Source organism: Entelurus aequoreus, linkage group LG09 (assembly GCF_033978785.1).
Source record: "Entelurus aequoreus isolate RoL-2023_Sb linkage group LG09, RoL_Eaeq_v1.1, whole genome shotgun sequence".
Lineage (NCBI taxonomy): Eukaryota > Metazoa > Chordata > Actinopteri > Syngnathiformes > Syngnathidae > Entelurus > Entelurus aequoreus.
Genome location: NC_084739.1, coordinates 71,056,167 through 71,078,107, shown reverse-complemented (window position 1 = coordinate 71,078,107; position 21,941 = coordinate 71,056,167). Strand labels below are relative to the sequence as shown.

The window sequence follows — 21,941 nt, the reverse complement described above, 5'->3', positions numbered from 1 at the left end:
TGTTGTACTGAGCAGCCATGACAGGCAGCTACGTGTGTTCTGGTTTCAGAAACGACCACGATAATAACCATATTCAACATTTCAACACTGAGCGTTATGGTCTAGTAGTTTGGGAAATGTATTGGAGCTCATTAGTTTCCTCATGTTGTGTATCCGAGGTATGTGATATGCTTCCACCTGCTGGTGATATTCTGTATTACATGGCAGGGGTTTTTGATTGATTGATTGAGACTTTTATTAGTAGATTGCACAGTACAGTACATATTCCGTACAATTGACCACTAAATGGTAACACCCCAATAACTTTTTCAACTTGTTTAAGTCGGGGTCCACGTTAATCAATTCATGGGTGTCCAAACCTTTTCCACTGAGGGCCCCACACTGAAAAAAAAAAAATCAAAAGCATGCAGGGCCATTTTTAAAACCACTGCATTATTTACTGTAACCATTAGGGCTCCCCTCAATTTTGGTGAATGTTAAAGGTCCCGGGGACCCAAAAGGGTCTAAGTAGCTAAAGTAAACAAGTCATATATTATACTTTTAACTCTTAAATATCTCTAGATCAACTTCAGATCTATCTGTTGACATACAGTTTTATTTTTATTTATGTTTTATGCCCTTTTTGTCAAACAAACAATATGCAATAATTTCCCCCAAAAATATTTAAAGTGGAATATTTGATGTGGAATAATTGGGGTCTCGTCTTAAGACCCACTTTTATTCTCTGGCTTTTAACACTACGTGATTTGTGTGGTCCTCTGTGTTATTCATATTTTTGATTTCTATTTATTGTTTTAATTTGTTTTACCCTTTAAAATAGTTTTTAATCATATTTATTTTTTGTATTGGTTTTATATTTATTTATTTTTTAGTTTTTATTCAGTCATTGGTGGAGATAAGGATAATATTTGAATATTGTTTTTAATGTTGTTGTGCAGCACTTTGGAAACATTTTTGTTGATAAAATGTGCTATACAAATAAAGTGGATTGGATTGGATTGGGTCTTAAATAGGTACATAAATCATAACAAAACTGCTTGTGTTTCATTATTGTTTTTTTAAGCAATGAGTTTATAAAAAAAGACTAAAAGGTATTGGGTATCCAATTTAACACACTGATAAATTAATATCCATATATATTATTTTTGCTTTCAACGCTTAAATGTCTAGATCAACTTCAGATCTATCTGTTGATTAAAAGTTTTTATTGTTTTCATATGTTTTATGCCTTTTTTTTGTCAAAGAAAACCTTGTTTTTATTTATATGGCAAACACAATATTTTTCCCAAAAAGTATTTCAAAGTGAAATATTGGATGTGAACTAATTGGAGCCTTAAATATGTCAACAATTCAAACCAACATTGATTTTAATTGTTATTTTTTGAGCAATGACCGCCTGCATGGCAGCTTTGTTATTAATGTCAATATCGCTACATTTGACCATTATACACCTGTTTGCTCTTTTATTCCACTTTTTTCTTTAGTAGTATTTTTAGAACACCCCTGACTACACTGTCAGTGACTTCCACTGTGCATATATAAATTAGTGCTCTCAAATGTTAATTCTGAAATCTTAACAATCCCGCTTGAATTTGGACTACTCACAGGGTTTTACTCGTTTGCATCATTTAAATTAACTTAAAAAAAGAGCCCGATATTGGGACACAAATGCAATTTTATTGTCAGGATGTCATACAGGAACATTTTTAAAAATGTTGTAGATGAATGCACGCCATTTATTTACTCCAAACTTGCTTACTTGCTTGGGGGCGGCGTGGCGAAGTTGGGAGAGTGGCCGTGCCAGCAATCTGAGGGTTACTGGTTCAATCCCCACCTTCTACCATCCTAGTCACGTCCGTTGTGTCCTTGAGCAAGACACTTCACCCATGCTCCTGATGGGCCTGGTTAGCGCCGTGCATGGCAGCTCCCGCCATCAGTGTGTGAATGTGGAAAATAGTGTCAAAGCACTCTGAGTTCCTTAAAAAGGTAGAAAAGCGCTATACAAGTACGACCCATTTACCATTTACAGTTTTATCTCAAGTCCCATCTTCCTAGCAGGCACAAGACATTGAAACAATGTTGAGAACTTGTTGAGCAACTCAAACATAACGTTGAAACAACATGCTTTTTGACAACGTTTAATCAATGTCAGGTTGTGACGTTGATTTGACCATTGAATTTTGGTCATATCCCAACCAATATTCTACAACACAAATACAACATTGAAACAACATGCTTTTTGACAACGTTTAATCAATGTTGGTTTCTGATATTGATTTAACCATTGAATTTTGGTCATTTCCCAAACAATATTCTACAACATTGAAACAACATGCTTTTTGACAACGTTTCGTCAATGTTGGTTTCTGATATTGAGTTGACCATTGAATTTTGGTCATTTCCCAACCAATATTTTACAACACAAATACAACATTTAAACAACATGCTTTTTTGACGACGTTTAATCAATGTCAGGTTGTGACGTTGATTTGACCATTGAATTTTGGTCATTTTTTCAACCAACATTCTACAACACAAATACAACATTTAAACAACATGCTTTTTGACAACTTTTAATCAATGTTGGGTTCTGACCTTGATTTGACCATTGAATTTTGGTCATTTCCCAAACAATATTCTACAACACAACTACAACGTTGAAACAACATGCTTTTTGACAACTTTTAATCATTGTCGGTTTCTGATTTTGATTTGACCATTGAATTTTGGTTATTTTCCAACTAATGATGTGGATCCAACGTTAGACGTCAACGTTGTCTCATTTTACAAATACAACTATTTTGCAGCGTTGTTTCAAAGTCAGTTTTAAAGGACATGTACGTCTAATCAATGTTGTACCAACGTCTTGTGCCTGCTGGGTGTGTGTATTTTGAAGTACAATTTGTAGTCTCCTCACTCGTCTCGCTGACCGTCTAGCAATCCTTGCTGCCGCCCGACTTTAAGATAAAAGAGCATGTAGGATCAAAATAAATTGCGTGGTTAATCTGCATATATACATGATTAATGCGATCGTTTTTAATTTTTGTTTGCTCAATGTGTCTGATAGCCCTAAATAAGTATTTATTTTCAAAGAAGACAGTGATACTGCAGCCTTGTACAACTCACACACATTTCTGAAATTTATTTGGTCCTGTTATCGTACACATTTGACTCAACCCAGCGTTAACAACACATGCATATACAATCTCACACACCCTCTACTTGGCTGCTGTCATTTGGAGTCTACTTTCAACAGATAGCACCCAGTAAGCTTCTACTGTAAGCACGTCCACCTACTGTATGTAATGTTAGTATTGATAGTGTTACTGTAGACCAGTGCAGTTAGTTCTGGTGATGATGGAGCCCTGAGGTCACGCTTCAGTTATTGTCTGACACCTCCAGTGCACATCTCTACGGACTCTGTGGACATGTAGATGATGGTTGGTGAAGCACCGCACGGATACACAGCACAATGAAGATACACACACACACACACACACACACACTGCACATTACGCGGACGCCGTCTCACACCACACAACTCGGGCGATTTATTTGTTAATTGTTTTGATATGGCTGCATGGCAAGCACAGCTCTTAACACATTTTCCTTCCAGTACTTACACCACTTTCATTTTGTTTGTCCGAAGAAAGCAATTAAGGGGTCACTACAGAATAACTGACACTTTTAACTTATCCAAGTGGGCTAAAATGCAGCCTATCATTGCAACAAAAACATGGCAGATGATTAAAAATTATGTTAATTTGAAAGTTGATCCTTCTTTTTATTATGTTGCTTTTTAAGAATTGTTTAAGTCATTGCTTTTGGTACCTTAAATGCATAAGAATATAACAAACTGCGTTTGCATTTTTTTTTTTTGCAGTTAAAAAAAGCTCTGTGTACTTTTGTGAAGTGTGAATAGAAAAGTAGCAAACATGTCGTAACACCATTTTAAGAAGGGCTGCACAGTTTGTTGTTTTAGTGCTAAAGCTAACATGACACCAGTTACATAATGCATCAAAGTAGCTCGTCTGGCGATAACAATCTCTATTTAACAAGCCAGCGCACCATTCCACAGCACAATTGTTACACACTGATGCTTTGATCATGGATAGAGGCTTTTTTTTTTAAATAGTATATGCTGCTGTGTTTGACATTTAAGTACAGTAGGTGCCATGAAGTGAAGATCCTACTTGGATGTGTGACATTTAATAGTTTAGTACACACACACACACACACACACACACACACACACACACACACACACACACACACACACACACACACACACACACACACACACGCACGCACGCACGCACGCACGCACCCACACACACACACACACACGACAACTGCTTTGGATGAGTGAGAAGATTAAAAAGGACAATCTTGAGTCTGCGTGGTATACACTTAAAGTGATTTGTAAACAATATCAATAAACTCTAAACTATGGTGACAACTACCGTATTTTTCGGACTATAAGGCGCAGTTTTTTTCATAGTTTGGCCGGGGGTGCGACTTATACTCAGGAGCGACTTATGTGTGAAATGATGAACACATTAGCGTAAAATATCCAATAATATTATTGATGTCATTCACGTAAGAGACTAGACGTATAAGATTTCATGGGATTTAGCGATTAGGAGTGACAGATTGTTTGGTAAACGTATAGCATGTTCTATATGTTATAGTTATTTGAATGACTCTTACCATAATATGTTACGTTAACATACCAGTTGGTTATTTATGCCTCATATAACGTACACTTATTCAGCCTGTTGTTCACTATTCTTTAGACATCTTAAATTGCCTTTCAAATGTCTATTCTTGGTGTTGGCTTTTATCAAATACATTTCCCCCAAAAATGCGACTTATACTCCAGTGCGACTTATATATGTTTTTTCCCTTCTTTATTATGCATTTTCGGCCGGTGCGACTTATACTCCGGAGCGACTTATACTCCGAAAAATACGGTATTTATTTGGCCAATCACTCCACATTTACAGAATCTCTTTCCCATAAATATTTTCCACTCAATAATTCACAGTAATTCACAGTTTTGAGTGCAAAAGATTTGATTTGTGGAACTTTTTTGGTTTTAGTATTATTGTAGGAGCTCCAATGAGGAGGTTTTTCTCATTTAAATTGTCAGTAAACTTTTGTTGTTGTGTTTGTTTCCAGGGAGAGTCAACATTTTAAAGATGCCACTTTGATTGAATTTGTGCATTAAAGATGCTGAAACCGATCCAATGTAAGCCAATACATGCTGAAGAAAACGTTGGCATCTTAGTTTTGCGACAAAGCAAATTAGCATAATATCTCATTATAATGAATTTGATCTTTAGTACTGTGTATGCTGAGGGCCAATAAGAAACGAGGGAGAATGGCCCCTGTGCTGCACTTTGCACACCCCTCATCTAAAGCAAACCACGACAAATGATATATAAAATGATACAACTAATGTGTGTTTACTCAGCCTCTTTTGGGCTGTGTGTGGCAAGTGATGGAAGAGAGATAATCTCATGGGGGGTGAAATCTTCCTGGTCATCATCCCCCCCCCTAAGTGGTGTTAGATATTATTTACAGTACAAGGACTGGAGGAAGAGTTGGCACTGCTTCCGCGTGGTGACATACAGTCTGTACATGTGTGTTGGGGAGTGTGTGACTGACAACCACCCAGCCATCCGTCCATCCTCACGGCGTGGGCGAGCACTCGTCCACGTCCAGCAGCTCTTTGACCAGTCTCTCTCCGAACTGCGCCCGGCTGTAGCGCTTGACGGCGTAGGCGTCGGACATCTTGTAGAGAATGTATGCGTTGTTGATGGCGATGCTGATGCTCAGCCAGAACACCTGCTGCCACGTCTTGTTGGGCTTGTGGAAGATGAAGTACCTGACCGGCACAGAAAAGCACATTTCTTACAGCCACGCCCGCGGAACATCGCCTCGAAAAGGCCTGACGAAACCATTCGAACGAGGGTTGATCATGTATGCCAGTGTTTTTCAACCTTTTTGGAGCTAAGGCACATTTTTTGTGTTGAAAAAATGCGGAGGCACACCACCAGCAGAAATCATTAAAAAAACGAAACTCAGTTGACAGTAAAAAGTCGTTGTGGCAATTGTTGGATATAACTTTAAAGCAGTGGTTCTTAACCTGGGTTCGATGGAACCCTAGGGGTTCGGTGAGTCGGGCTAAAGGGTCAAGACACACCTCATCGTGTAAATAAAAACTTCTCCCTATCGGCGTATTACGGATACGGCAACAGCAGAAGTCAGACTGATTTGAGTAATTTGTTGTGAGTTTATGCACTGTGTTGGTTTTGTTGTTTGAACAAGGTGATGTTCATGCACGCTTCATTTTGTGCACCAGTAAAAAAACATGGTGACACTTTAGTATGGGGAACATATTCACCATTAATTAGTTGCTTATTAACATGCAAATTAGTAACATATTGGCTCTTAACTAGTCATTATTAATTACTTATTAATGCCTTATTATAACCCTAACCCTCTAACCCTGGCCCGAACCCTCTAACCCTAACCCTAACCCTAACCAAATAACTCTAAATTAAGTCTTTGTTACGTAGAATATGTTCCCCTAGTGTCCAAAAAACTCTAAATTAAGTCTTTGTTACCTAGAATATGTTCCCCATACTAAAGTGTTGCCAAAAACATATAACTTTGTCTTAAATTTTATTTTTCACTAAAGAAGGGTTCGGTGATTGCGCATATGAAACTGGTGGGGTTCGTTACCTCCAACAAGGTTAAGAACCACTGCTTTAAAGCATAACCAAGCATGCATCACTACAGCTCTTGTCTCAAAGTAGGTATACTGTCACATCACACCCTGACTTATTTGGACTTTTTTTTTACTGTTTTCCTGTGTATAGTGTAGGGATGATATTCGAAACCGGTTCTCCCGGTTGTTCGATAAGAAAAGAACCGTTCGATAAGAAAAGAACGGATTCCATGGACTCAAATCCCTTTTTGAGAACCGGTTCCCGTTATCAAGGCCACTATAGTAAAGACAAAGAGTTGGTTCTTTATTCGAATCCCTGGGAACGAATCCCGTCCCACAAGAAATGCCCTGTGGGACATCACAGGAAATGACGTAGCTCAGTCTAATGACTGAGCTACGTCATTTCCTGTGATGTCACACAAGCAGCAAAAATAATGGACCGGAAAAAACGCCTCAAGGCATGGCTATTCACCTATAGTGATCACAGAGACAGGTTGTTTTTGTGTTACTGTATATACAGTATTTGATTTTTTGAAAAATCCCACTTAATATACTTTGGGTAACAACAGTCAATATTTATTTATTTTATTTTTGTAGGGGGGTAACAGTCAATATTTATTTATTTATTTAATTTAATTTTTTTCTTATAAAATAAAAGTGAGCTTTTGTTAAACCAAATATTGTGTTTTTTTTCCATATACAACAACATATCTGGATTCGATAAGAGAATCGATAAGGAATCGGTTCGATAAGAGGATTCGATAATAGGCTCGAACTCGATAATTTCTTATAAAACATCATCCCTAGTGTAGTGTTTTACTTCTTGTCTTGTGTTCCTATTTTGGTGGTTTTTTTTCTTTTTTTGGGTATTTTCCTGTAGCAGTTTCATGTCTTCCTTTGAGCGATATTTCCCGCATCTACTTTGTTTAAGCAATCAAGAATATTTCAGTTGTTTTTATCCTTCTTTGTGGGGACATTGTTGATTGTCATGTTCGGATGTACTTTGTGGACGCCATCTTTGCTCCACAGTAAGTCTTTGCTGTCGTCCAGCATTCTGTTTTTGTTTACTTTGTAGCCAGTTCAGTTTTAGTTTGGTTCTGCATAGCCTTCCCTAAGCTTCAATGCCTTTTCTTAGGGGCACTCACATTTTGTTTATTTTTGGTTTAAGCATTAGATACCTTTTTACCTGCACACTGCCTCCCGCTATTTCCCACATCTACAAAGCAATTAGCTACCGGCTGCCACCTACTGATATGAAAGAGTATTACACGGTTACTCTGCCAGGCTCTAGACAGCACCGACACTCAACAACAACACATCATTTGCAGACTATAATTACTGGTTTGCCAAAAATATTTTTAACCCAAATAGGTGAAATTAGATTATCTCCCACGGCACACCAGACTGTATCTCATGGCACACTGGTGTGCCGCGGCACAGTGGTTGAAAAACACTGATGTATGCAGTACTCCCGGGCGGGCAACAGCGAGGTGTACGTGTCACACTGAAGCAGCAGTGCGGTGAGTAGAAGAAGACTACTCATTCCACCCAGGAAAAAATCTAAATTACACTGCGGAAATCGGATTTTTAACGACGACAGTACACAACAAAGTGTGAATGTTCTGCCCTGACCAAGTGCTCCAGTTATTGTTTCCTGTTGGACCTTTTACGCGACGGACAATAATGGCTTGGTCAGATGTTTTTAAGTAGATATTGTGCATAAAGATATTTACCGTATTTTCCGGACCACAAGGAGCACTGCCGATGAATGGTCTATTTTTGATCTGTTTTCATATATAAAGCGCACCGGATTATAAGGCGCATTAAAGGACTCATATTATTATGATTTTTTTCCAAAAGTAAAAGACTTCCTTGTGGTCTACATAACATGTAATGGTGGTTCTTTGGTCAAAATGTTGCATAGATGATGTTTTACACATCATCTTCAAGTCGCTTTCTGACAGTCGCTTCAGGATGCGCCGTTTTGTGGGCGCTCTTATTTATTATTTACATGTCTCACCTTGGTTTCTCCTTCTTCTGCATGTACAGGCGCTTGTGGAAATCACACATGAATACCTTAAGAGAAAGCGATTGTAGCTATTTGGGATACAACACTTCTCAGACGGCAAGAGAACTTTCCACTGTCCAGGTCAGCTGTGTTTCTACTTGGCAAAAAACTTTGTCCATTTGTCGAAGGAGAGACAACGAGAATGCAAGCTCCCGTGGATGTGATAAAAAAAGTAGCTTGTGCTTTGTGTTACCTGGCCGTCGAGGAAAACGGCGAGTGCTTTTGGACTGGCAAAGCAGACCGTATCAGTTATTGTCCGCCATGTATGTCGCGGACTCAACGTCTAGGTCCAGAGTGTATAAAGTCACCAAAAAGGAATGGACAATGAAGGTGAAGGCAAAAGAGTGAGGAGTGTCCTGACCAGATATCTAGATCCCTAGTTTGATTGATGTTCTTTATCACATTGTTTATGTGTTTAATAAAGATGTGATTAATTTATGATGTCTCAGGTGTGATTGACTACAATAGTCACACTGGATTCCAGTTCATTGAAATACCACAACACTGGATATTGTTCAGATAAGTTACATTTAAGAACTTGCACACAAAGCAACACTGGAGGTGACTATGACGTGTGCATTTTCCGCGCATGCGTACTAGGTCGCGTTGCGCCGGCGGACGGAGGGGTCACGGGGGTCTTAAACGGTGGCATTGTTGTGTGTGGACACGGATAAGGTTAGGTGGCATATACCCTGGATAACCTTATCCGGCTTCGTGTACACGGGGCCTGAGAGTAACTCTGTGCGATCCAAGGTCGTTTAATAAACGTAGCGCTAAATTTAACCAGTAGAGGGCGATAATGCTAAACCTTAGGTTTAATTGTGATGAGTCAGATGCATTATGTGCAATGTTTGCTGTGGATGGTGTTTATTTCTATATGCGTAAACATTTGTAGTTTATTGTGTGAATATATGAACACTAAACCCATTTTATTTATGTAAAATGCACAATGGACGTTATACTTTTGTAATGTTTATTTTAGGTTTATATTTTCAGTCTCACAATCCTAAATAAAAGAAAGAAGTGTAAATAAATACAATTGAGGAAGGAAAATAACTCATCAATCCTCAACACAACTTCTGGAGCTTCTATTAATTCATGCTGTTAACTATCTGTCGAGCTGCGCACGCTGGAATCGAGTTGCGAGGGCAGAGTAATGTATTTATTGGCAGCGGGGTGTGAAAGCCCATGTGTTTACTTTGCAATTAAGTCAACTAAGTCTCAAAGGAATATAACCTGGCGAGGCATTTTCTGAAGAAACATCTACATTTGGATATGCGGCCCCTGAGCCCTTTGGCCCTCTTCATGATGTAGTTTAACAGCCCTGTCTAAGAGTATGTGTTTTCACGCTTGGCACGTCCAAATGTTTTGCATACGTACTTGCTGAACTTGTCGTCGTATTTGCAGATGTAGCTGAGATGTGCGGCGAAGGCCTCCACCGCCAGAGGACAGGGAACCTCGCCGCTTTTCCTCTTGATGATCAAACCTGCAGCAAAGTGGAAAAAGGAACACGACAACTAAAAGTGAGTCATTCTTTAGTCTCCAATTCTTGATTATAACAAAGAGCAGTGGGCACCCTTTCTTTGGCAGTTGATATTTAATACAGAGCCCCAACTTCATGTACTGTGCACGAATAAACGTGTAATATTAATATAAAACGTGTAATATTAATATTTCTGAGGACGTGTTGCATTTTATGTAGGCTATCATTTTGCCACGTTTTGTTGTCCGCCCCTGTGTTGTAATAATAAATTGAGTAATCAAACAAGAGTCAACAAGTCTTTTCCATCCTCTGTGATCTGCTGGCATGTTTACATTTAAAAGATAGCAAACCAAATATGATGATCTTCACATGAAACTCTAATCTGTCTGTGAGCAGGCTACTGTAGGAGCACATTTTTGTTGCAAGTTACCTAAAATTATATTTTGTGTGGGTGTAATCAGAGTCACCCATCTCTTCCAAAGTTTTATGTAACAAAGCAGCGACTATCTTTCCAATCGGGGTGCAGCACTACTTTATCTCCGGACCCCTGGCCTGTTTTGGCCATGCACTCCCATCTTCTTCTTCACCTCATTCCTGATGTCCGACCATTTCTTTTTTTATTTCAGCCTGTGTGCGGTTCTCTGAGTCCACAGAATGATAGGCTCACAATCTCAACCTTTTTTTGTCTGCTCGAAACATGAGAGGCACCTCCTACTGAACTCTGATTGGGCAGAGTGTGCAGAGCTCAGGCACATGGCGAGTTTCAAGATAACACATCTGCGGTCAGTACCACTTTGATTTGAAAATCCACACACTTATAATACATGAGGCCCCGGTTGTTGTCAGCCCCTAGTTTTTTTTAATAACCTAGTGGGTGTTGCTAAGATATTGTGTACCTTTTGTGTAAATTGCAATTACATTTACATTCTGGCCTGTGTGTGACCTTGTCCACATGGACTGACTGTGAAAGTATCTCTTCTCCCTTTTTGTTGCTAATTTAACAATGCACCGTTCTTCCTAGTATAGGCGCTTTCCACCGAGTTGCGTCGTATGCTCTCCCCCCCCCTCCAAACTGAGCCTACTCTCTCCCTCCCACCTTGTATTCAGTGTATAAAGAACAACAAATCTCTCTTCCTGTTGCGCACTCCTAACAAACTTTGCCATGAATGTGACTTGTGCCTTTTGAGATGCTCGAGCTTCTCAACTAAACCTAAAAAAGACAATTTTGTTTGACTAATTTGTTAGAAAATTTCCAATACAATACATTTTTTTTAAATTTAACCTTTATTTAACCAGGAAAGTCCTTGAGATTAAAAAAATCTATTTTTCAAGGGAGTCCTGGCCAAGAGGCAGCAAAATATCCAATTACATAAAAATACATGTCATCCACATGAAGAAAAACAGTTAAAATTAAAAAACGTATTCTCAAGTGCTCTCAATCTGGACTTAAACGTGTTCAATGAACATGTTCCATGTAAAAGGAGCGGCAAAAACAAAAGCAGTTTTTCCCAGTTCTGTGCGGGCACATTGAACAGTGAGCAACAAATGATCATTTGAACGCAAAAAATAAGAGTCAACACTCCTCCGTGTGAGTAAATTACAATTGAGCAGGACTTTTTCTTCAAACTTTGCCTCCCTAAAGTCCCATCTACGCTGCTGCAGCCTACGTGAATATTTAAAAAACATCCAATTATGGATAATATTAAAAATAAAATATGAATAGAATAAATATTTAATTTAAAAGTAAGTGAAGAGAATAAAAACATAATGTTTATTCAACCGCACACTCAATGGAGGTGGGGACAGTAGTATTAATTCTGCCTAGCAACAAAAGTCAAAGTAAAGATGCATCTAAAATAGGGCTGGGTGATATGGCCTTTTATTAATATGTGGATATTTTTAGGCCATGTCACGATACAGGATATATATGTGGATATTTAGCCTTGAATGAACACTTGATGCATATAATCACAGCAGTATGACGATTCTATGTGTCTACATTAAAACATTCTTCTTCATACTGCATTAATATATGCTACTTTTAAACTTCCATGCAGAGAGGGAAACCACAACTAAAAGTGTATTTATTAAACAGTTATTAAGCAGTGGCACAAACATTCATGTCATTTCCAAAACAGAAAGTGCAAGATTGTCAGAGACATTTTAAAACAAGCTATGAGTGCACTTTTGTGCATGATGTCCCTAAGATGACATTTCAAAACACTAAATTCAAGTGCATTTTTTGTACAGAACGCCACTACAAAAGTTAAAAACAAATAAAGTGCACTTTTGTGCATGATGTCACACAAGATATTTCAATAAGTGTCAAATAAAAATGAGCTGCATAATAGGAAATCAAATAGTGTATGTCCTTCACTATGTGGTAGGTTCCTGCGGACGTTATCTCCTTCTGTTGTTGACTATTTGTTTCCTACGGTGTTGATGTGGAAATGGTTGCTTGGGCATTTTGTGGGTGTGGCACCGAACGGAGATGTCAAGCACTCTTCATTCTCTAGCGGGTGACTTTTCAAATGATGCTACAAATTAGCAGTGCTGCTACTTTTTGTAGCAACGCTTTTGCCGCATACTTGACATATTACGGTTGTCTGTTCGACATCTTCCCGCTTGAAGCCAAACCACCACCAGACGATGGACCCCCTGCTGTTTTTCTTGGGAATTAATTATTTTTCCTTCATTTGTTACCAGATTCGCACCTTCTTTCTCTCGTATTACCACTCGCACTGCACCGGTCGCACCATAGCTAATGTTACCATGTCGCTACCTCTCTGCTCCACGAGGGCGTATGACATTGCACGCGTGACAGTATGTGACGTATGTAAGAAGATGCGCTTGTTTTATGCCTCTGTGAGAAGGAGAGGCAAGAAAGCGTGAGAAGAGCCTGTAGTGTAATGCCCGCAGCTAAAAGCAACTGCGTGAGAACGTATACTCCAATATCACCATATAGTCATTTTCTATATCACACAGAGACAAACCCGCGATATATCCAGTATATTCCATATATCGCCCAGTCCCAATCTAAAATATTATTTGAGTTGTGATGTTCGATAAAGAATATATTTTTACCCTGTATAAAATAATTTGGAATTAAAAAAACGTCATCAAACATCATTTTGTGCAGCATCTACCTTGTTTGGTCGGCGAGTAGGCGTTGGTGAGGAACCTGAAGTGTCCCTTGTTGTACCAGCTAATCAGCGACATGCTGCCTTGCATCGTCACTCGCCACTGGCCCCGCTGCGACGGCGTGGAGCTGCAGACCAGCATGCTTTGCGGCAAGCCTGTGCAGTCGCTCTTTCTGGTGCTCAGCAGACCACAGCAGTAGATATCTAAACACAGTGAAGTAGACATTTACACCAAGTTCTTCTCTTGCTGTCTAGTAGCCGTCACATTCTGTATTTCCTCCCTCCACTCGTTAATCCGGCGCGATAAAGCTGCGATAGAAGTGTCAGACAAAGCCCCGGCGAGCACTGAACGCAGGTTTTGTTTGGCTGGTTGCCTCTGGTAATTTGCCAGACAAAATATTGATCATATCTCGACACTTTTATTGTGGGTGAGGCTGCAGCTCAGCCCAATTGTGTGTTTTTGTTGTGCTGCTGTTATGTTAAAAGCTCATAAAGCTGTTAAACGCTCGAAAATAAAATCTAAAAAAAGAAGTTCTATTTAACAAAAGTTGACTTTGCTATGATGAGGAGCAACATCACAGCTCTGGTGGTAAAGATGCATGTTTTTTTTCTTGAAATTCTCAATACTGACCAGAACCTTAGGTAATAATAAGAGGAATTCAGTACATTGCGTCATAGCATGTGATGTTTTGCTCATATACGAAGCTAAATAAGGTGGAAACAATATTAATAAACAATATTAATATTGGGACGGCGTGGCGAAGTTGGTAGAGTGGCCGTGCCAGCAATCGGAAGGTTGCTGGTTACTGGGGTTCAATCCCCACCTTCTACCATCCTAGTCACGTCCGTTGTGTCCTTTGGCAAAACACTTCACCCTTGCTCCTGATGGGTGCTGGTTAGCGCCTTGCATGGCAGCTCCCGCCATCCGTGTGTGAATGTGTGGGTGAATGTGGAAATACTGTCAAAGCGCTTTGAGTACCTTGAAGGTAGAAAAGCGCTATACAAGTATAACCCATTTATCATTATTTATTTATTTATTGCAAGCTGTGATGTGCAGGAGTACCCTAACATTGTGTCAAGCAGCATCAATGATTTATGACAGTGCTTCTTAACCCTAGGGCAGCCAAAAAGTACCGTAATTTCCGGACTATAAGCCACTACTTTTTCCCCTCGTTCTGGTCCCTGCGGCTTATACAAGGGTGCGGCTTATATACGGCCTGTTCTTCTCCGACACGGACGAAGAGGATTTCGGTGGTTTTAGTACGCAGGAGGAAAACGATGACACAATGATTAAAGACTGACTTTTCATATACCGGTAGGCTGGTTATTTTGATAACGTACAGGCAAGCACTTTGTATTACTTTGCACCGTTGTATTATTTGTACTCTGCACGAATGCTGTTCGCCATGTCAAAGATGTGAAAGTTTGATTGAATGATTGAAAGATTTATTGTTAATAAATGGGACGCTTTGCGTTCCCAAACAGTCATCTCTGTCCCGACAAGCCCCTCCGTGGTAGCAGGAACCCCTATATACTACGCTAATTACACATCAAAACCCTGCGGCTTATAGTCGGGTGCGGCTTATATATGGAGCAATCTGTATTTTCCCCTAAATTTAGCTGGTGCGGCTTATAGTCAGGTGCGGCTCATAGTCCGGAAATTACGGTATCTGTTTCTTAGCTGTGGTCTGGATGGGCCGCAGCCGTACTCGGTTGTAATACACTTTCCCACCACTTGTGGCAGTAGTGACGATATCAAACAAACAGAAGGAGTCTGCAGATAAAGTCATACAGAAGTTTTTTAAGAGTGCAAAAATGATGACTTAAGTAATGAAGCTGCCTTTTTATTTTCACCCACATCTGCGGTCCTCTCCAAGGTTTCTCATTGTCATCCCACTGGGTTGAGTTTTTCCTTGCCCTGATGTGGGATCTGAACAGAGGATGTCGTTGTGGCTTGTGCAGCCCTTTGAGACACTTGTGATTTAGGGCTATATAAATAAACATTGATTGATGATACTGGACTCTACACCTAAATTCAACATCAACACTACTAAGTTCCAAGGGACGACTAAACAAGAAGACCTAGATTCAGGAGTGCATCCACCTACACTTATAGAGATTATTGAAACAACATCAAAGATTGTTAGTAGTAAGATGACTAATTTAGTGTTAATATTTGAGTTGAAGTGGAAAAGTTGGGCCCCGAGGTGCCCCCAATTTATGGCATACCCATGGAGAAAGAAGCACAAATGTTTGAAAAGATACTAACATAGATGTATTGTTTCATGCAGTTGGAGAGCTACAAGAAGTGTGGGCTGACCTTGCTTGCTAAACTCGGTGAAGAGTCCAAGGCTGGTGATGGATGGCCCCGTGAAGATGATGGTGTTCTTTCCAGAGATGTTCTGGCACAGCTGCTTGGCCACTAGACTGTGCAGCTGAGGTTTGTTCTTCAGGGCGGACAGAGCGTCTCCACCTTGGCCCTCCTTCAGATGCACAGAGAGCTGTGCAGGCAGGTGAGAAGAGACAATCTTCCTATATGACAAATATCTGCTCTTGTTGACGCCACACACTGCATTAGAACAACATGTAGCTGGCCTGTGGCTGCCCCACTAAGTGTGTGTGTGTGTGTGTGTGTGTGTGTGTGTGTGTGTGTGTGTGTGTGTGTGTGTGTGTGTGTGTGTGTGTGTGTGTGTGTGTGTGTGTAGGCTGGCTAATGGAATCTCATTGATTCGCTCCATTAACTCATCTCATTTCTTTCCGTCTGGACGTCAACACAGTTCATAGCAGATAGGCATCATCTGACTGGTAAAATGACCAAGTGTGTTTGATGATGGCGCACATTAGTCCCAAATTTTCCGAGAGACTCCCGAATTTCAGTGCCTCTCCCGAAAATCTCCCGGGACAACCATTCTCCCGAATTTCTCCCGATTTCCAGCCAGACTTAAGGCCCGCCCCATCCAGGTCCGTGCGGACCTGAGTCAGGACAGCCTGTCGTCACGTCCGCTTTTCCTTCATATACTTTAACAGCGTGCTGGCCCAGTCAAGGTATAATCATACTTGCCAACCCTCCCGAATTTTCCGTGAGACTCCCGAATTTCAGTGCCTCTCCCGAAAATTTCCCAGGACAACCATTCTCCCGAATTTTTCCCGATTTCCAGCCGGACTTAAGGCACGCCCCCTCCAGGTCCGTGCGGACCTGAGTGAGGACAGCCTGTCGTCACGTCCGCTTGGCCAACCAAAAAGTAACCACAGAACAATAGTGTTCTGTGGTAGGGATGTCCCGATCCAGGTTTTTGCACTTCCGATCCGATACCGATGTTGTTTTTGCACTTCCGATCCGATGCCGATACTGGCCTTATCCGAGCATGTATTAAAGTTTAAAGTTATTTAGCCTACTTAGTTGTCAGATTCATGTTGAAAAGGGTTTTAGTACTCTTGATAACAACTAGCCAGCTGAATTAGGTGAGTTTGAATAATACACAATGGAGATGTTGACGTGCGGAGTTTCAAACACTCTTCATTCTCTAGCAGGGGACTTTTCAAACGATGCTACATATTAGCAGTAATGCTACTTTTATAGCAACGCTTTTGCCCCACACTTGAAAAAATTACGGTTGTCTGTTCGACATATTCCCACTTGAAGCCAAACCACCGCCAGACGATGGACCCCCTGCTGTTTTTCTTGGGAATTAATTAATTCTTCCTTCATTATTACCGCTCACACGGCTACGCTAGCATCACAGCTAACGTTAGCCATGCTGCTACCTCTCTGCTGGGAGAGGGCGTATACGTATGTGACGTATGACGTGACAGTATGTGACGTGTGTAAGAAGGTGCGCTTGCTGTCTGGGAGAAGCAGACACAAGAAGGAGTGGGAAGAGCATGTCGTGTAATGCCAGCAGCTAAAAGCAACTGCGTGAGAACGTATACTCCAATATCACCATATAGTCATTTTCTATATCGCACAGAGACAGCTGACATTTTTACCGGTAACTTTTAATTCACATGGCCATCTTAAAGGCCTACTGAAACCCACTACTACCGACCACGCAGTCTGATAGTTTATATATCAATGATGAAATCTTAACATTATAACACATGCCAATACGGCCGGGTTAACTTATAAAGTGACATTTTAAATTTGCCGCTAAACTTCCGGTTCGAAACGCCTCTGCGGATGACGTATGCGTGTGACGTAGCCCGACGAACACGGGTATGCCTTCCACATTGAAGCCGATACGAAAAAGCTCTGTTTTCATTTCATAATTCCACAGTATTCTGGACATCTGTGTTCGTGAATCTGTTTCAATCATGTTCATTGCATTATGGAGAAGGAAGCCGAGCAAGCAAAGAAGAAAGTTGTCGGTGCGAAATGGACGTATTTTTCGAACGTAGTCAGCCACAACAGTACACAGCCGGCGCTTCTTTGTTTACATTCCCGAAAGATGCAGTCAAGATGGAAGAACTCGGATAACAGAGACTCTAACCAGGAGGACTTTTGATTTGGATACACAGACGCCTGTAGAGAACTGGGACAACACAGACTCTTACCAGGATTACTTTGATTTGGATGACAAAGACGCAGACGTGCTACTGTGAGTATGCAGCTTTGGCTTTTTTTGCGTATGTACGTAACTTTTTTAAAATATATAAGCTTTATGAACCTTGGGTTAGGTGAACGGTCTTTTGGGCTGAGTGATTGTGTGTGTTGATCATGTGTTTGAATTGTATTGGCGTGTTCTATGGAGCTAGGAGCTAGCAGAGGAGCTAGGAGCTAGCATAACACGTACCGTACCGTAAGTGCGCGTCACGTACGTAACTTTTTAAAAATATATAAGCTTTATGAAACTTGGGTTAGGTGAACGGTCTTTTGGGCTGAGTGATTGTGTGTGTTGATCAAGTGTTTGAATTGTATTGGCGTGTTCTATGGAGCTAGAAGCTAGCAGAGGAGCTAGGAGCTAGCATAACAAACACGCAGGTGTTATTATGCAGGATTAATTTGTGGCATATTAAATATAAGCCTGGTTGTGTTGTGGCTAATAGAGTAAATATATGTCTTGTGTTTATTTACTGTTGTAGTCATTCCTAGCTGAATATCAGGTACCGTGAGTATGCAGCCTTGGCTGCTAAACATTCGATAACTTGACCGTATGTGCGCGTCACGTACGTAACTTTTTAAAAATATATAAGCTTTATGAACCTTGGGTTAGGTAAACGGTCTTTTGGGCTGAGTGATTGTGTGTGTTGATCAGGTGTTTGAATTGTATTGGCGTGTTCTATGGAGCTAGGAGCTAGCAGAGGAGCTAGGAGCTAGCATAACAAACACGCAGGTGTTTTTATGCAGGATTAATTTGTGGCATATTAAATATAAGCCTGGTTGTGTTGTGGCTAATAGAGTATATATATGTCTTGTGTTTATTTACTGTTGTAGTCATTCCCAGCTGAATATCAGGTCACCCCCGGCTCTCACAGCATCTTCCCTATCTGAATAGCTTCAACTCCCCACTAGTCCTTCACTTGCACTTTACTCATCCACAAATCTTTCATCCTCGCTCAAATTAATGGGGAAATTGTCGCTTTCTCGGTCCGAATCTCTCTCACTTCATGCGGCCATCATTGTAAACAATAGGGAACTTTGCGTATATGTTCAACTGACTACGTCACGCTACTTCCGGTAGGGGCAAGCCTTTTTTTATCAGATACCAAAAGTTGCAATCTTTATCGTCGTTGTTCTATACTAAATCCTTTCAGCAAAAATATGGCAATATCGCGAAATGATCAAGTATGACACATAGAATAGATCTGCTATCCCCGTTTAAATAAAAAAAATTCATTTCAGTAGGCCTTTAACGGTTAGGACACAGACCTGTGGATGTGTTGAAGGTGTGCTGGAAAATGCGGAACGGAAATTAGGGAGCAGCAGAAAAGTGGAATATATTATTTAAATCTACGCGTTGGAAAACACGGACCGGAATTTTTTTAAAAACTGGATCTGGATCGGCATTTTCCCATGCCTTGCCGATACGCATTTTTTGGCCAATATCGGCGGCCGATCCGATCCAAATATCGGATCGGGACATCCCTCTTCTGTGGTTACTTTTTGGTTGGCCAACGGTTTACGTTGTATTGCGCACCCTGACGGCAAGTGTGGGAGTCGGTTCTGAAGTATGAAGTAAAGAGACGTAACTTCGTCACCTTGCCTGGTTATTGACTCCAACCCAGAATATTACACTGCCCACACCTATGCTCCTTCAAAGGCTGTGCTACTGGCTGCAAAGCATTGCACTTTCAAATACAACAATGAGTAGAGAGGAGTGTTATGTTTGTATACGTGTAAATAAATGAACACTGAAATTCAAGTATTTATTTTATTTATATGTATATATATATATGTGTGTATATATATATATATATATATATATATATATATATATATATATATATATATATATATATATATATATATATATATAATAAAATACATATATATATATATATATATATATTATAAAATACATATATATACATATATATATAGCTAGAATTCACTGAAAATCAAGTATTTATTTTATTTATATATATATATATATATATATATATATATATATATATATATATATATATATATATATATATATATATATATGAGAAATACTTGAATTTCAGTGATTTTAGCTATAAATATACTCCTCCCCCCTTAACCTGCCCCCCCCCCCAAATGTCCCGGATTTGGAGGTCTCAAGATTGGCAAGTATGGTCGTAATTGGTGCTGTACACACAGTAGGTTTTGTTTTTCCTTCGCAATTGGATGTTAATACTGATCTGGATTTCAGTATTTGGCAGTCACCAGTAGAGGGCGCAATCAATTTTGTCTGCTGAAAAAATTCAAAGCGGTAGGTAAAAAATCTTTACTAAAATTATGTAAATTAATAAAAAAGGCACTATATCTATAACTAGGGATGGGTACCATCCACCTTTGAACCGACACAGAACCAAATCCTGGTCCTTGAGAATGGATACCGGTACTCAATGGTACCAATTATCAGTACTGACAGTGTTTTTCAACCTTTTCTGAGCCAAGGCACATTTTTTGCGTTGAAAAAATGCGGCGGCACACCACCAGCAGAAATCATTAAAAAACGAAACTCAGATGACAGTAAAAAGTCGTTGTCGCAATTATTGGATATGACCTTAAACCATAACCAAGCATGCATCAATATAGCTCTTGTCTCAAAGTAGGTGTACTGTCACCACCTGTCACATCACGCCGTGACTTATTTTGAGTTTTTTGCAGTTGTCCTATCTGTAGTGTTTTACTTCTTGTCTTGTGCTCCTATTTTGGTGGCTTTTTCTCTTTTTTTGGTGTTTTCATGTCTTCCTTTGAGTGATATTTCCCGCATCTAATTTGTTTTTTAGCAAACAAGAATATTTCAGTTGTTTTTATCCTTCTTTGTGGGGACATTGTAGATTGTCATGTTATATTCGGAAGTACATTGTGGACGCCGTCTTTGCTCCACAGTAAGTCTTTGCTGTCGTCCAGCATTCTGTTTTTGTTTACTTTGTAGCCAGTTCAGTTTTAGTTTTGTTCTGCATAGCCTTCCCTAAGCTTCAATGCCTTTTTTTAGTGCACTCACCTTTTGTTATTTTTGGTTTAAGCATTACACACGTTTTTACCTGCGCACTGCCTCCCGCTGTTTCCGACATGGGTTGTGGTTTCTACAAAGCAATTAGCTACCGGCTGCCACCTACTGATATGGAAGAGTATTACACGGTTAGTCTGCCGAGCTCTAGACAGCACCGACACTCAACAACAACACATCATTTGCAGACTATAATTACTGCTTTGCAAAAAATATTTTAACTCAAATAGGTGAAATTAGATCATCTCCCACGGCACACCAGACTGTATCTCACGCCACACCCGCGGCACTGTGGTTGAAAAACACTGTGTTAAGGAATAATAATGTTTTTTGATGATAAAATCTCATCTTATTGCAAGATTTGAAAATGAGCTGATTATGATAACTGCTGTCCAGTTGTTGTGTCTAGTTTTATTGTAACATTTTCAATAAAAACATTAAGCTGCAATTACAGTTGCAAGTCCAAGACGTTAGATGGCAGTAATGTACAGTTTATGGTGTGCTGGCTGGTTCGTTTCAGTCTTTGCTCACTCTAGTCTGTTGTTGCGCCCTAAAAAGTGTTAATACTATAAGTACTGTACTGTTTACCCACCAGCTGTTTAGTTGTAGTCTTCATTAACAAATTTGGAGGTGTTGAAATCGCCATGTAAAACCGCTAATGCTAATCAGTAGCATGTCAATAGCAAAGCCAATGTATATTAGCATCAAGCTAGGGCGTTTTGGGGAAAGTGAAGCCTTATTTAACTTACATTGGAGTGTTTTTTGAGTCACTTGCTTTGTTGGCATTAGAAATTGCAACATTACCTAGTTTGGCTGAGTCCGCTCTCAGTGCTGCTGGAGTGATGGCCAAGTGCCAAAGTGCAAAGAGCGTGAC

General features: G+C 39.9%; 2 protein-coding genes across 3 annotated transcripts in view; one reads left to right on the top strand and one right to left on the bottom strand.

Moving 5' to 3' along the window:
* Positions 1-1,687: 1,687 nt before the first annotated feature.
* Positions 1,688-21,941, bottom strand: part of pgbd5 (piggyBac transposable element derived 5) — a 41,822-nt gene continuing 21,568 nt past the window's right edge. The window contains exons 4-7 of the mRNA XM_062059283.1: positions 15,748-15,928; positions 13,434-13,631; positions 10,185-10,290; positions 1,688-5,890 (exon numbers count right to left, since the gene is read on the bottom strand). Of these exons, the coding sequence (XP_061915267.1) occupies positions 5,695-5,890; positions 10,185-10,290; positions 13,434-13,631; positions 15,748-15,928 (681 nt within the window). The 3' untranslated portion in view covers positions 1,688-5,694. The remainder of the gene's footprint in view (positions 5,891-10,184; positions 10,291-13,433; positions 13,632-15,747; positions 15,929-21,941) is intronic.
* The window catches only part of cog2 (component of oligomeric golgi complex 2), a 68,607-nt gene continuing 55,451 nt past the window's right edge, over positions 8,786-21,941 (top strand). Inside the window, exons 1-4 of one of the 2 annotated variants that reach the window (XM_062059281.1) lie at positions 8,786-8,885; positions 10,212-10,327; positions 10,914-11,069; positions 15,719-15,940. The gene's annotated coding sequence lies outside the window, so the exon portion shown is untranslated. The remainder of the gene's footprint in view (positions 8,886-10,211; positions 10,328-10,913; positions 11,070-15,718; positions 15,941-21,941) is intronic. The other variant, XM_062059282.1, reaches the window with a different exon arrangement.